This window comes from Echiichthys vipera, assembly GCF_963691815.1.
Source record: "Echiichthys vipera genome assembly, chromosome: 6".
Classification (NCBI taxonomy): domain Eukaryota; kingdom Metazoa; phylum Chordata; class Actinopteri; order Perciformes; family Trachinidae; genus Echiichthys; species Echiichthys vipera.
The window spans coordinates 5,926,491-5,941,916 of NC_139831.1; the positions used below are offsets into that span (position 1 = coordinate 5,926,491).

General features: G+C 39.9%; 1 protein-coding gene across 8 annotated transcripts in view; it reads left to right on the forward strand.

The window, feature by feature from the left end:
- Window positions 1-15,426, forward strand: part of LOC310948724 (LIM and calponin homology domains-containing protein 1-like) — an 88,867-nt gene that overhangs the window by 38,520 nt on the left and 34,921 nt on the right. For all 8 annotated transcript variants that reach the window (XM_083915945.1, XM_083915950.1, XM_083915948.1 and 5 more), the window contains exons 3-5: window positions 2,005-2,074; window positions 9,256-9,362; window positions 13,618-13,648. In XM_083915945.1, coding sequence (XP_083772071.1) covers window positions 2,005-2,074; window positions 9,256-9,362; window positions 13,618-13,648 — 208 coding nt within the window. The remainder of the gene's footprint in view (window positions 1-2,004; window positions 2,075-9,255; window positions 9,363-13,617; window positions 13,649-15,426) is intronic.

Consider the following 15,426-nt stretch of genomic DNA (forward strand, 5'->3'; position numbering starts at 1 on the left):
TCCTGTTAAATTATCCTCCAATGCGACACTGTGTGAACTCTTGTCTGCTCACTCGTAATGAGTCTAGGTGCTAAAAAGGGACTGAAAACACAGGAAGACCCTTCATCTGCATTCCTTTCTGCCAAGTTCAGTTAGACAAATCCAATGTTTACACCGTCTTTATTGTGAACAGTCATCCTATCCAATTTAACAGTGTCCCCACTGGTTTTGGAATTTCTGGAATATCATGGAGCATCAGAGGTGATGCTCCAGGCCCTGAACATCAGCCCATAATATTGCTTTTATGAATGTCTGATTCACACAATTATTTATTAGCATTAGCAATATTTATCTCAAGAGGAATTAATTTACTTTGATATGAAAAGTCATGGAAATTAATGTCATGGCCGTCATAGTTATAAAATACATTGTCGACAACTTTAATAACAGATCAAATAATTTCAGATGGCTCACAAGCAAAAAACTGCTAAAATGCTTTGTTTTTATATTACTGTACATTTAATATCTTTGGGTTTTTGAATGTATGATTTAATCAATCTTAAAATCTATCTTTATTAACATTACAGCCCCTTGTCATAACACTGCAGAAGCAATGCATGTAAATGGCATCCTAGCAGCAGAGGAGAGAGTAGAGTGGACTTCCTGTGTGAGGCTTGTTTTGAATCTCACTAATTCCACAAGTGCAACAACCTTCCTCTTTTTCCTGATGCACAAGGCTTCAGGAAATGTATTTGTCCCTCTACAAACTCTGCAGATGATGTATTTATGTTGATACTGTGTTTTTTTTTATTGTGTCATTGTTTTAAAATCAAGGAAAGGACTTTTACTCTTGTAGTCCTTCCTACTTCCTTTTAATGCTGTGACAAGTTGGAATTGTGAAATCTTCGTTGGACACAAATGGGCCACATACTCCTCTGACTCCTCTGTTTTATTATTCCCATAAGAGGTGCTTGTTGTGGGATTGTTGATACTGTTTTCCCCCAAATCATTTTTCCAAACAAAGTCATCTGTTTTAATGCTCAATGAGAAATTCATCTTGTAAGAAGAAGATTGATGGGGTAAAAATAAACACAAAGTAAGGATCAGACTGCAACATTATTCTCTTTCCAGGCAGTCTTTCAAGTGTGGAAATATTGTCTTCACTGTTGCCATTGCCCACTCTCCCCACCTACACATATTGTATGTAGCACTGAGAAAACCATTCTTGTTGGGTTGCTGGCAGTTATTCTGGGAAACATACAGTACAGCAGGAAGTCTCTAACTGAAACTGAAGTAGATGAGGCAGGCTGAGGGATTGAGAGTTCACTAAAAGGTAATTTACAGCGCTTCATCCCAAAATACCTGCTGGAATGCCATCAACATCACAGGACCACTGATATCCAATACTGTAGGGGAACCACGGGTGAGCTTTTCCTTTTACAGGACAGAATCATTACAGTGCTTCCTCTGATGAAAACACACACAAAAGATGAAACTGGAGACAAAGAGAGGGAGGAAGAGGGGGAGACTGAAACTGGGGCTTGTCCACGACTGACAAGTTGCAGGAATATACTGTAACTTTCTTAAAATAAATAAATAAATAAATGTGTTTCAATGAGAGATGACAGCAGAAGGACATACCTCTTTCCATGTGATATAAAAATGCACTGGAACTATTTAACAGCTCCCAGTGGGTGGAAGAAGAAGCACCGATTCTCCACTCTGATTTAGGATCTGTGTCGTTATAAACCTTCCAGACGCCACTGTGGGACCCTCAAAATGTTCCTTTCTCCCTTTTTTGTTCCCCCTCTTTCCCCTGAAGAGACACTCACAGTTTCACAAACTCTCTGTCTGTTATGCCTGCAGGTATTTCTCTGTGTTACCTGGGTTCAACCTAACTTTGCAGTGCATTATTTGAAGTATTCCTCACAACTTGTCATGAAGAAAAATTTTAAAGGCATGACTTTTTTGTTTTTTATTTAAAGCCAGCTTGTGGTGACTTCTTTCCTGTGTGTCTTTTGTTAGGTTGCTGAGCTCTATTAAACCCGGCCTGGTGAAGAAAATTAACAGACTTCCCACACCCATAGCTGGTCTGGTGAGTCCTCTACCCTCTCTCAACCTGACAGTATTTTTGATCTTCTTTTGATGTCTTGCTTTTCTGTCCTTGTCACATTTCTTCGTGTGCTTCTCTTGCTCCCTTTTTTTAATTCCGGATCTGTTTCCCTCTCCAGGGATGCTTTAAACATTTTATCCATGTTAAAAACTTGCTGTAATCCCTGAATATAGTACAAAACTTTATATGTGATATTGTGTAGCTGGGCTGTACTGTATGGCAGTCTTGTAACTTGAGATTATCATTTTGATACCTGCTTCCAAAGCAAAAAGGTTATGTAAGGGGTTACCTCAGGGTTACAGACCCGTTCATGTTCCAGGTGCCTCATATACTCTAAAGTATATCACCATATCACTTCATTGTTGTCCGTTCTAGGGACAGGAATTGATAAGACTGATAATTGGTCTGATACTTGTATAATAATGGATTCCCTAACCGATTCCTGATCAGTCTTCTTTGGAAAAAACTACACTTTTAACTGTTCTATAATTTCTGAGTCTGAGCACAGTGGAGGTGAAATGAGAGAACTTGTACAGCATGTTTCCAGCAGCATAGATATGAGTTTGACATCATTGTTGTGCATTTATTGGTTCAGATTTAAGAAATATTACACTTCAGTGATGCTCACGGAGCTTAGCCGCATCACTGTTGTGCCGACAATCATGGTAAAGCACACCCTCAAGTGTAATAGTGCGATTGTACGAACAAATTACCAATAAAATAAAATATATAATCAAAATATATTCATACTGTGGGGCAAAATAAAACATTTCTGCTAGTGTTATCTCCGTTTCCATGGAAATTTGATAAACTAGGCCCTATCGAGTTAGTCAGTCAGCCAACTTGAGCTAATGTTAGCCTTTTAGAGATCTTGGGATTTCTCAAACTGAATAAATTCCACACATATAAACACAAAACTAGCTTAATCCATCTTAAACATCCACAAACATCTTAAGCTTAGGATAGTGCTCTGGCACCATCGCCACACCAAGATACCAGCATGTGACCCAAACTTTTCCAATAACAGAGAGCATTGTAAAATTAAGACACTTATCGTACAGTATAACTGCCTTTCTGTCTTTCATTTCCTTTACATATGAGCAGGAAGGAATTTCTTCCGGATCCTAAAATCTTAACTGAATAATGTGCTCTGTTGTCAGTGGTTTCATTTAAGAATCTTAAGCGTGCCTCCTGCTCTGAATGAGAGCCTGTGAATTCCAGTAGACCTGAACACTTGTGCATTTCACAGTAGAGTACAGTGCAATACAGTGGAGCCTTTTCATGACAAACTAAGACCTTGATCTGGATGAAGTGACCTTTCAAGACCAGGGCCGGCACGTAAACAGGTACACTGAAAGTTGATCGCATTGGAGCTCACGCCAAATTATACTTCAATCTCTCTGTCCTTCCTTACTTGGCTCAGTTGCATTCCTAACTGCTGTATTAAAGGCTCTTTGTGTAAAAACACGGTGGCTATTTTAGTGATTAAGCGAACAATACACAAATTGAAAGATTGAGGGAACAACTTTGTAACTTGCTTGATAGGTCTGTATGAGCATTGATTACTGGTGTAAATGATTACTTGGCCACATACTGAGATATAGTTCCTTTTTAAAAATGTACTTTTCGGCAAATACCGTATTTGCTGGAAAAGTATTGTTGGTCGCTCATTAGGCTGTGCATTTTCCAATTGTTGCTGTCAGCCCAACAACCACTGATAAATTTAAATTAACAAAATAAACCTGCAGAATGTCAAGAAAAAGGAAATATTCTTACAATTGTATTCCTTGTTAAACAGCAAATACAACTGTGCACCCTCTGAATTCAAGTCTCTCTCTTAAGCTCTATTAGGCTCTTAATTGCCTTGTTAACACGTCGTAAAACACACTTCTAGCTAGTCTTTCCACTGTTCCAACTCTGGTTTCAATTCACAGACTTAGATGTGAAAGAAACAGCTGTTTTGCTCTCCTCAAAGCCACCAGAAAACAGCCGTTTTACCTTGCTAATCATCATAAAACACACTTCATTTAAACTCGACAGTAACAAAATAAAACTCACCAAAGCTCTTTTGGTTAGTCTTTCCATTGTTCTAACAATCACCAACTCTGGTTCGTTATAAACCCTCAATTTACAAGCGAGAGATGAATATATGCTGGTTCTACACATTGTTTTGCTGTTACTGACACACTTTGGAGAAAGGCCATTCGATTAGCAAAGTAAAATGGCAAAAATCCACACAAACACTGATAGAGGTTGCGTTAATTATCTTTTGAGTCTATGAACTGTAATGACAAAGAAGGTGAAAACATAATGATGGTATACAAGTGTAAGGGAAGCTGGGTTTTATTTGGATCACACCCCTGGCAGATCAGACCAGGAAGTCTGACTTTGGCTGAAATGGCTTTTCTTATCTCATGGCGTTACTAATGGGTGCCAATGAGCCTTCTCTGGCTTTTTACAAGTGGCAGAAAATTACACAGCCACATTCTTTATAGTCCTTTTTTTGTAGCATACAATCACAGCTAGAATAACAATGTGTTATCCTGTTTGAGCTTTTAAACCCAAGAGCTTCTGTGCTCACTCCATTTTGGTTATGTTTGTGGTCTGTGCATAGACATAATTATCCAGTTTCTGTCCCTTTGTTCTTGGTTTAGTTTGTTTTTTGCATTGTTGTTTTCATCCGGTTATACCATCCTGCATTCTTCACTTCCCTTCATCTACTTTTACTCTACTTGCAGCTTAATGGACTCCAATCAGTTCATATGCACTGGTTAACAGCCACTTCTTTTTAGTCTTTTAAAGGCTTTTTAAGGGCTGTAAAAGATCAATCAGGGCACAGTGCTACTCTCCTGCCCGGCAACAGTATAATGTGAAAACTATTGATTTATTGGTGAACTTGTTGAATCTTTATTTTCGTAATATTAATCAAAACTGCAGAAATCAAATGAGAAAGTTAGCTTACCATTAGCATTTTTGCTTCAGAATTTCACTCTATAATGACGTCAAGCAGGTGGACGGTGTGATGCTAACACTTACGAAAATGTAACTGCCCTTCCTGCCAGTTGCAGGACAGAAAACATTACATAACCATTACTAACTGGTCCTAAGAGGCATGTTTACAGTAGTATTTTGAGGAAAACATGCGTAAAAGAAAAATCACACCTGTTGCGCATGCAAGTCTAAACAATATGCCCCTCTATACTTTGGTTTCATAATTCTGTCTTTTAGCTTCTTCCTGCGGCTTTAAAGGGAATTTTTCTTCTTCTCGGCTGTGATTAAAGAGGTGAGAAACACATAAACAAGGGGTCTGCTGTTATCTGCACCATCGTAATAAACACAGGCTACTCCCACCTTCCTCTTCCTGTTTGGAGGCTAATGGGAAAATGAGTCTCTGAGGAGTTTTGGCTGTTTTGTGATTAGTGCTTTGGCAGCTCTGCCTGTATGGCTCAGTGTTCGTCTGAACAGGTTGGTTGTTGCGTGCTCTGTTCCCAGCCGTCACTGGGTCGAATGGTATGCTCACGTTTTACGGTGTGTAAACAGACACGCCATGGAGACGGCTCTGCAAGTTGAATGTAGTAGTAGTAATTCACATGTTTGAAAATGTGTTGTTGCATTAAGTTTAGGGCTGCAGTGACACATGTTGACACAATGTTTAAAAAAAACAGTTTCCTAAGTAACTCAAAGATATCTTTTGCATGTCTTTGCAGTTTCTTGTTACGTATAGATCCATATTTACACAGATTCTGATATAACTGCAGTTAGCTTGGCTGATATACTGGGTGAACTTTAGTAACAATGCATAGACCTGCATATTGAGACAAATATTATTTGTCTAAATAGTTCAGCAGTTAAAAACAGAGTTTCACATCAACAAATGTAGCACCTGCAGCACATATAGCGGGTGTCTTCTGAATATGCATGTAACACATCATGCTGGGACCTTCACCTTCACCTTGCTCTTGTTCTATTTTTGGGTTGTCTGAGAGAGAAAAAGAATCGGGAACATATCTTACTGACGCCCAAGTGGCTTGTTTCCTCATCCTGGGGAGCTTTGTTCTGGATTCTGTCAAAGTCCAAAACCAGGGTGTGAGCAACGATCCTCTTCCCTGAGAGACCTTGGTGCTCTAATCGTGGTAGTCAGATATTGATTACAGTGAGCGTTGAGTCTCTTTTTTTTCATCTCACACACACTTACCCATATAGGTACAGTATACACACACATACACACACATGTTCTGTTCATTTTACTACAATGTTGCTATTTCCACACTGGGTATAACCCAAATGTGTTGATGACTTCATTTTTGGGGAAAAGAGTGGACAGGGGTTTTCTTTTGGAGTCAGTCTCCAACTTCTACATCCTTCTGTAAACACATTCAGCTGTCAGTCATTTCTTTGCCGTAGACGCCTAGTTTCCTGTGGCAGTGACCTGTAAATCACCACAAAGCTATAAATGCTCACTTCTTAGACCCATGCACACACACTCCAAACACCCACTAAATGATCCTGTTTGCCATTACGTAAGCTGGTGCTAAATGAGCCTGTTTAATTGTGTGTTGGCTTGTTTATTTCAGTGTTTGTTATTTAAATTCCAGACCGTGAGAAATACCAGCTGAAAACAAAGGAAAAACTGTGAGAAAAATGGTTTAGCTGCTAAAGTTAAAGCTATATATCCCCATCTAGCCCCTGGCTACAACATTTCAAGTGCTCCCTTTGTGATGATCACTCTTAGAAATATGGTTTTCATGGTGGTTGCTTATCAAACCGATCCTAAGGGCTTTTCTCTGAGAAATCATTTCTCAGTGCCGATAGCTGAAAATTAAATATGCAACATGTTTATAGCAAGCCTGATGATTCACATTTTGTATTATATCTGTCTTATATTTATCTACATTATTATTAATCACATATCTGCATGGTTTGAGGAAGAACTGCTTCATTTGTGTGTTCATTCCTGCTGTCCAACTCTGTCAGCAGCCCTGGTTTGAAATAGATTTAATATTTAAGAATTAGATTATTACTTATTGAGTCAGTCATACTTTTTGCTTTGCTATTTATAATCTAAAACCAGAACATTTATATTTGCAGATAAGTATAATAATCAAAAACCGACAGCAGTCCAACACTTCTGCTGTCTTTCCATTTTAGCCAGCGACTCCAATTTAAGGACACATAGACTAACTCACGGACACCGTAAGTGAGCAAGTTCAGTCTTCCACTACCCTTCCAGAGATGTTCTCTAATGTGTCCAAGTGTTTGCATAAGTGTGATCTGGAAATAAGTAATATAAAGTTGTTTATGAGCAAAGTGAGTACTTGCTGTATGACTAACAAAAACAAAAATCCTCCCAGAATCTAATCCAGTGGGACTATTTGGGTCATGTTTGGATCTGTTTACTTGGACACAAAACGTTTGGGAGGTCCCCACCCTAAAGGAATCCCATATTCTTGCACAAGTGATAATTAATTTCTGATATCTGGGAAATATTTTTAAATCGAACCCACATATTCTATTTGGATTCAGCTGGACAGAAGGCCCTTGGTTTTGAAGTCAAATATGACCTTGATGAGCAGCGTGTGTGAGAGAGACATACTCTGTCCTCCCTGGACTAAAACTGTCAAAAGAAGCGATTACTGTGTACTATCAAAAGTGTGTGTGTGTGGGTGGTGCTGCCTCACCAGGAGAGCACAGATTACGCTGTCTCAAAAACGCAGGAAGCTGCAGGGCGGGTTGGAGGGAATATTTTGCTACAAATGGAAAAGGATCGTGAGAACGAGTGGTTTCTAAGTCTGTTTGTGTTTGTAGTTATGCATGTATTGTTAAATGAGCTGGTGTGTACAAATAAGTTTCTTAGTTTTGTGTGTCTGAGCACATGAAAGGATGTATATTAAAACCATTTGTGTTCATGTTGTATGTGGATATAAGCGCCCTATAGCTTTGTTTTGGTGTGAGAGAGATAGCGAGAGAGTGCTTGGGACAATCAGGGTGGAGAGGAAATGGTGACACCCTGAGAATGAGAGAGGGAAGGGCTTTGGCTGTGGCCCTGTGGAGGATAGAGAGGCACAGAAACAAAGAGAGAGAACCTGTGAACAGGAGAGGAGAGCTCGGCTCAGGTTGCACCCGACAAAGACTTTGTCTGAGAGCAGATGGGAGAAGAGGGAGGGCGACTGAGAAGATGGGGAGGGAGTGAAAAGTAGGGAAGAAGAGAAAGAAGGAATGATCGAGGAAATGCAGGTGAAGGAGGAGAGATAAAAAAAAGGAAAACTGCTCGAAGGTGAAGAGTGAAAGTTGGAGTAATCTGAGGCACAAAAGCCGTCCACGAAACCTGGTGGTGTCACATTTCTGTCGGGCAGGTATCCTGATTTTCATGTCGTGTGATTGTGTTTATAGTGTTTGTCTTTGCATGTTTGAATGCAGGGGAAAAAAGAGATGATCCTCTTCAAATAGGAAAATAGGACTCATGCCATCTCCAGTATTTATACAGTACGTCTAAAATGTGTGTGTGTTTGCCTGACAGAGACCTTGAAGTGTTTGTGTGTGTGCGTGTGTTTGTGTTTGTGTGCGTGTGCATGTGCGTGTGCATGTCAGAGCAAGACTAAATGAGCAGTAAACAAAGAGGATCTTGACCTGATCTCATTAGCTGTGAATGTGTGCTCTTGTTTTTCTATCTTTGTGAGGGCCCATTTTAGTCTCTAATAATGAGGACATTTTTGGATTATTAGGCTAGAGCTGCAAATATTAATCAATTATTCGATTTGTTGTCAACTACTGTGTGTTTACTGTGCTTCTCTATGTGAAATCAGAGAGAGGGAGTGTGTGTGTGTCATGAGTGCGTTTGAGTTAAGACCTTGTGCAGTTAATGGACCTGACCTTGCGTTACCTTCTGTTTATGCCAACAGCATATTTATTCTGATGAAATTGTGTGTGTGTGTGTTTGTGTGTGTTTGTGTGTGTTTGTGTGTGTGTTTGTGTGTGTGTGTGTGTGTGTGTGTGTGTGTGTGTGTGTGTGTGTGTGTGTGTGTGTGTGTGTGTGTGTGTGTGTGTGTGTGTGTGTGTGTGTGTGTGTGTGTGTGTGTGTGTGTGTGTGTGTGTGTGTGTGTGTGTGTGTGTGTGTGTGTGTGTGTGTGTGTGTGTGTGTGTGTGTGTGTGTGTGCTCTGTGCAGGACAACCTCAGTGTGTTTCTGCGCGGCTGTGAGGAGTTGGGACTGAAAGGCTCCCAGCTGTTTGACCCTGGAGACCTGCAGGACACGTCGACACGCCCCACCGCAAAGTAAGTCTCAAAGCAACTACGTTTCTACCTATGCACAACATCCACCATTTAAAGAAAGCAAAGTCTTTCTAGCAATGCTTATGTTCCGTTTTAAAAGCGTGTGTATGTACTAAAGTAATTACTGTATTACTACGAGATTTATAAACATAACAAAAATCCAGCCTTTACATTTTTAGAGTTAGCTGTACATATACTATGGACTATCCTATGCATTTTTGATATCTTTAGACTTCTGTGCTCAGTTTGACAGTGTCATCGGCTTTTTCTTGTGTTTTTTTTATTGGCTTGGAGAAACACAGAGACCTGAAAAAGAAGGCACTATTAAAAACCCACTGTTGTGACTGCAAACAGCAGGTGTTTCGTATTTGTGTTTATGATCTAAAGTGCAATTTCATCTGATTTAAATAAGGGTCTGAGGTTTTTATGCTTTTGTGCATGCAAAAGAAAGATGGTGCCGTTCTTTCAAAGCAAAACAATTTAAAGCTTTTAGAGTTTCTGTCACCAGTAGATGGTAGAAAGAAAGAAATGAGGCACAGGGGATAAGACAGTAATTTTGTAATTTGACAATAATATGCATAAGAAAACAGCAATGAAAGCCTGACTTGTGTTTGGCAAAATATGTGTGATAACCAGTTTACTGAGAAGATACTGACAAACTCATTTCAAGGTCCTCCTTCAGTATTAACTGTTCTGGAGCTTTCAGTCATATCATAGCAGATGGGGTTTCCAGTTTTCACGGAGTTAAAGACACATCAAATGTTCAGTATTGACCTTGGAAATCACAGTTGTCAAAACAATTTAGCCTCAAAGTCCATTAAGTAGCTCTTCTGGTGCTTTCGTGCATATTTTAGACAGTTTGATAATGAATGAATGCTTGTGTTTTACTGAGCATATGGAATGAGCATTGTGGATTATGAACACTTAAATTGTGTGTCATGGCTTGTCTGTATCATTGGTTGTACGCTACTTAGTGTGTCACTCTGTCTGTCACACTCTTTATCAGACAGTCACTCAGTTCACTGCTAACATAAATAAGCAGCTGAGAGTCAATGGAAGTTTGTAGAGCCTTTGTCAGCGAAGCAACAATACCATATCTGTTTGACACAACTGGTCTCTGTCCAAATACAACACTCACAGGCTGAACCATGACTCCTACAGTACTTCGTTGCTTGGTAACAAAGACAAGTGCATGTATTTTTTATGTATGTAGTGTTTGTGTGGGTGTGTCAGTGTGTGAGGCATGTGCTGTACTCGTGCGTCAACAAGGTTTCATTCACAGAAGGGTTCAGAAAGGTGCTGCTGCAGATGAGGGCAGAAAGAGGGGCAGTGTTAATCTCAGAGAATCAGAAAGAGCTGCTCGGCTGGTTCTGTCAGGACCAGGAATTCTTTGCGGTTTATGTGTGAGTGCATGTGTGTTTGTGCCCTATTGTTTATGTATCCTTTTGTTTCCATCACCCTGTTTCACGTATTAAGCTCCAGTTTAAACAGGCTTTCTGGTGGGTTTTTTTAGTAATAGTCCTGTTTGTGCCTTATTTAAAGTTCTTCAGTAATGAATAATAATATATTGGCAATCTACACAGTTAGCACAAACTGAAAAGGAAACATTGGAGTCATTGTTTAAGAGGCTGGTACCATTTCCATTTGTTATGTAACCCCTGTCATACAGGATGCCATTTCCTTGCAGCTTGTACCCGTGACAGGAAGCTGCTTCGGTACTTCTCCCCCCTGAGTTTCTGGACAGGTGTTTACTCATCTCGGAAACAGCTTTGGACAGGCATGCGTAAAGACAGACAGGTTCTGATACACTATGAGCTCAGGCCTGAAATATCTACTGTTCCTCTGTGTTAAACAGATCAATTTCCAAGATAAGTGACAGATTGCCAGGCAGAGTCATTGAGAGGAGAGGGAAGAAGCTGTGTTTCCATTCAGCCGTCGAGCAAAAAGTATGCATAGTTTTGAAAACTGCAGAAAAGGAACTACTTATGAAATGTTTTCCTTCACTTGGGTAGGAATAATATAATGAAAATCACAAGAAAACATAAGCCCTTTAGTTTCTCTTTTCTGGATCTTTTCAATAAACATTTCAGGAATTCCACAACCAAAGTTTTCTTTCATAACAAACAAATCCATTTCCATAGTAATACTTGGAAAGAGGAGTAACTTTTCTGTATTATCTCCAACAATGATTCAATTTTTTACATTTATGTTTCCGATTATCACAGGTTTACTGTTTGAATAAAATCATGGCTACAGAGTCAGAGGGGGAAGGAAAAAAGACGAGGTTTAATATGCCCTCAAATATGATCTAATACCTTGAGGAATTTGTCCTTCAGGTTTGCCTCTACGAGGTATCAGCAGAGAAAAGTAACCTGTCTCTGTGTTTATTTAGCTTAACAAAGAGAGAGGTGGAGGGTTTACAGATCATTCCCTGCAGCTCCTTTCACCTCGCTCTTCTCCTCCTCTTCCACTCCTCTCTTTCTCAGGTCACTGCTGTCATGGAAAACCCACGCAACTGTAATTTGGGTGTCACTTATGTGTTGAGTGAGTTTGGCTTTGTGAATGAGAAAAATACTGTGGTTTTAAACGGTCTTAATGCACGAAGGAGTCAAAATTTAAAATAAAACAAAATGGTCATTATTTTTCTGTATTCTATAAGAGAGACTTTTGCAGATGTTGTGGCTTTTGTCAATAATCTAAACTTATAGTTATAGTTCTGTTTTTCATATCAGGCAGTACATGTTCCATACAAGGTGATGCAGTACATCATCCTTATACGCTGTTCTGTACAAGATTATCTTTTCCAAGATGTGTGTGTTGTGCGGGCCTCTAACAATGTAATTGGTTGATTCAGCTCTGTTTGGAGGCATACTACATACTATATACAAGTATAAAAGGCAACATGTTTCCTATGAAAGGTGATTTATTTTCCATAAATGGAAATCAATATTCCATTTGAAGCAATGTTTCCCATAGATGATTGGTTGTCTTTATAATTTGGTATGCTATCCATGTAAAGTGATTATTGAGTGATTTGTTAAATAATAAGAAAAACATTCAAACCATACTGTTTTTTTATGCAAAACACTGCAGCCAGCCACCTCACAACCAGCATCACAAAGAGAAATTGGACCCCTCCCATCCTGACTTTTCTCCGTAGGCTCATTTTTAAACTAGTGTCATTTTTGAGAATGTATTGATCCCCTTTGAGGCTGCTGTTGGACTATCACTTGGTTTTGTTGCAGAGAATCTAACCCAAGATGAAGAGCTGAAGCCTGATGATGACCAGGCTTCTACAGCCTTTTCTCTAATTCTAACCAAGGCATTTTGATGCCAAACCATCACCGTTTGGTGCTTAAACCTAACTGACAACATCTGTTTCCTAAAAGTAACAGTCCCATTCACTTCTGGTCGCTGTTTCCTGGTATTCAATTTAACAAATTTTCGCAAGATAGCATACGAATTTTGTGCATAACTTTTTCTAAGATATCAACCGAACCCGTAGATGAGACTACGTTGGATTTTTTTACCTTTCCTATTGTTGCCTGCTTGTGTGCATACGTGCGTGCGTGCTTGCATGTTTGTGTGTGTTTAGTCTATTTCTCTGGTGCTGCTGTCTCCTTCTCTTAGCCTGCAGTAAAAGTATCTCTTTCTACAATACAAGTGTATATTGGGGTCAGTTTTACTGCTTCACTCCACTTCCCATTTATAGCTTTAAGTGGTGTCCCGCAAGATCCACATCTTTTCATTTTGACAATATCTGTGGTGCTAAGTGGCCACTGCTGTGGTGTTTCTGCACTGCACCTCCCAGAGATCACTTGGCAGTCGAACCATGTGGCCACCACTGTGACATCTGTCTCTTCTGACTTCCTGTTGAAGACAGATTTGTCTTAGTGAATGATGACTGCTGGTGCATAATGTTAGATCTACAGGTACCCTTGCTCCTTATGTTCCATATTTCAGATAGCTGGCATCTGCAGCCAGTGATCATTACTGCTCTAAATAATAAATACATCCTCAAACAACAAACTGGATCCAGAGATCTAAGTGTGGAGTCTGCTCGCTCTCCCTGCGTGGGCTACACTCACTGCAGTTTTCTCTGTACTGAACAGTTCATCCAATAAGATTCTGTTTTGCTGCTGTTTTGAATGGATCTGTGGGAGTCTGTTTTAAAAGTTATCTCCTGTTATTTTTATGTAAGCTTTATCATTCAATAACACCAGAAGTCAATGTCTCCCTCTCTTTCTCATCCTCCCAGGGGAAGTGACTGCAGCCGAAAGCTCAAGAATGTAAGTGATACCTCTGGATTACACTGGGATCATTTGTTTGTGTGCTAAATGTATGTTTGGACTCAAACTGTTATGTTCCAGTGTTTCTGTTTGTGCTGTGGTTGTCACTCTCTGCTCTTATCATGTCTGTCCCTGTTCACTCTACAGTCAGCTCTTTATACTGTTTTATTCTATTCAATAGAATCTTTTATTTTATCACCTTTTCTGGCTGTTTTACTTTTATCTATCCTATCCAGTCTCCTCCACCAAATCTTTCAATAGTGCGCTAAATGTGAGCTCTGCGTGCTGTGTTCACTTGATTGCCTGTTCTACGTTCCCCAACTCCACCTTTTCGACTTATGTATTCTCTTTCATCTGTTTGTTCTTACTCTACCTACTCCAGTCCTTCTTACATTGCAAGCTTAACGCATTATGTCCCTTTATTTGTTTAATTTCCAAGTATTTCAACACCAATGCCCTTTTCTGTTATAGTTGCAATCTCTTTCTGCATATTCTATCTTCTTATCCTGACTATTTTAGTTCTCTTTGTGTTGTTCTGTCTCCCTTAGAGTCCTAGTGTTTGTCTATTTTTGTTCAAATATACCTCAACATCCTCTCCTCTTTTTCTATAAAGGCTGCTTTAAGAAATAGAACACAACGTTAGCCCTGCCCACTCTGCAGTCAGAGCAGGGCCCGTCTCTCTCTCTCCCTCCCTCTGTGATGCTGCTGTGCACTGTACAAGTTAATGTGTCGAGCTGCAGAGCTGGCCTGCTAGCCCATTTAGCTGACTACACACAGGGACTCTCAGCCACATTTGCAGCAAAAGCAAACGGCCCACAAACTCCCAGCAGCCAAAGGCTATAGCCAGGACCTGCTATCACGATATGCTACTACACTATGGATCTGCCCTGCAGACTCAGGCTAAGGACTAGGATTTTATAGCAGCTGTCTCTGCAGCACATCACATATTGAGAGGTGAAGGAACTGCTTCGAGAAGAATTTTCTGATATTGTGATAAAGGTGTTGTTAAGCAGATTGGATGTTGAAGTAAGAAGAGGTTATTGATTGGGGTGAGGGGGGTGGGGGGAAGACGACGACTCTTGCTGCAGTCAGGTGAAGATTGTGCATACTGTTATGATGACTAGTTTAGAGAATCTGTATCAATGTTCCACTTTACTGTAGGTCTGCGGGTTGTGACATTTACTTAAATGCGTGCATGCATGTGCTTGTGTGCATGTGTTTACATTGGAGGTGCATTTGGGAGATTTATTCATGCCTTTGTGTATGCATCACCTAATTCTGTGCACACATGAAACAAAGATATGATGTTGTTTGGTGGAACTCTTTAACAGGTCTTTCCACATCTGCCAGATCAGACATCTGCTGAAACTGAAGAGGCAAAGCAAGTGTGACACTGTGCATTACGTCATTTTGTATTTCCATCAGTCAAAACTGCACTGACATGTTTTCTTTGAACAACTGTAGCCTGGTGCTTGTGTCCAAGTTTCGGTGCTGGTACAGTTGTTTGCTGTAAGATTAGTGTTGAATGTGTAAATCGTGCATGATTTCAGTTTGTACAGTGGGGATTGATTAATATGGATCCGTTTAAAGCATACTAGTAAGCAACTGAAACACATTTGATACTGACCCACTTCCAATGGGAGCTGGCACGGATATTATCATTATACTGGTGACACAGAAGCAATAAACTCTGCTGGCACATAATGAAGCTTAACCACAGACGGTTAAGTGTTGCTTTAGCACAGTACTTGTATTAATGGGATTCTTTGTGCGGGAGC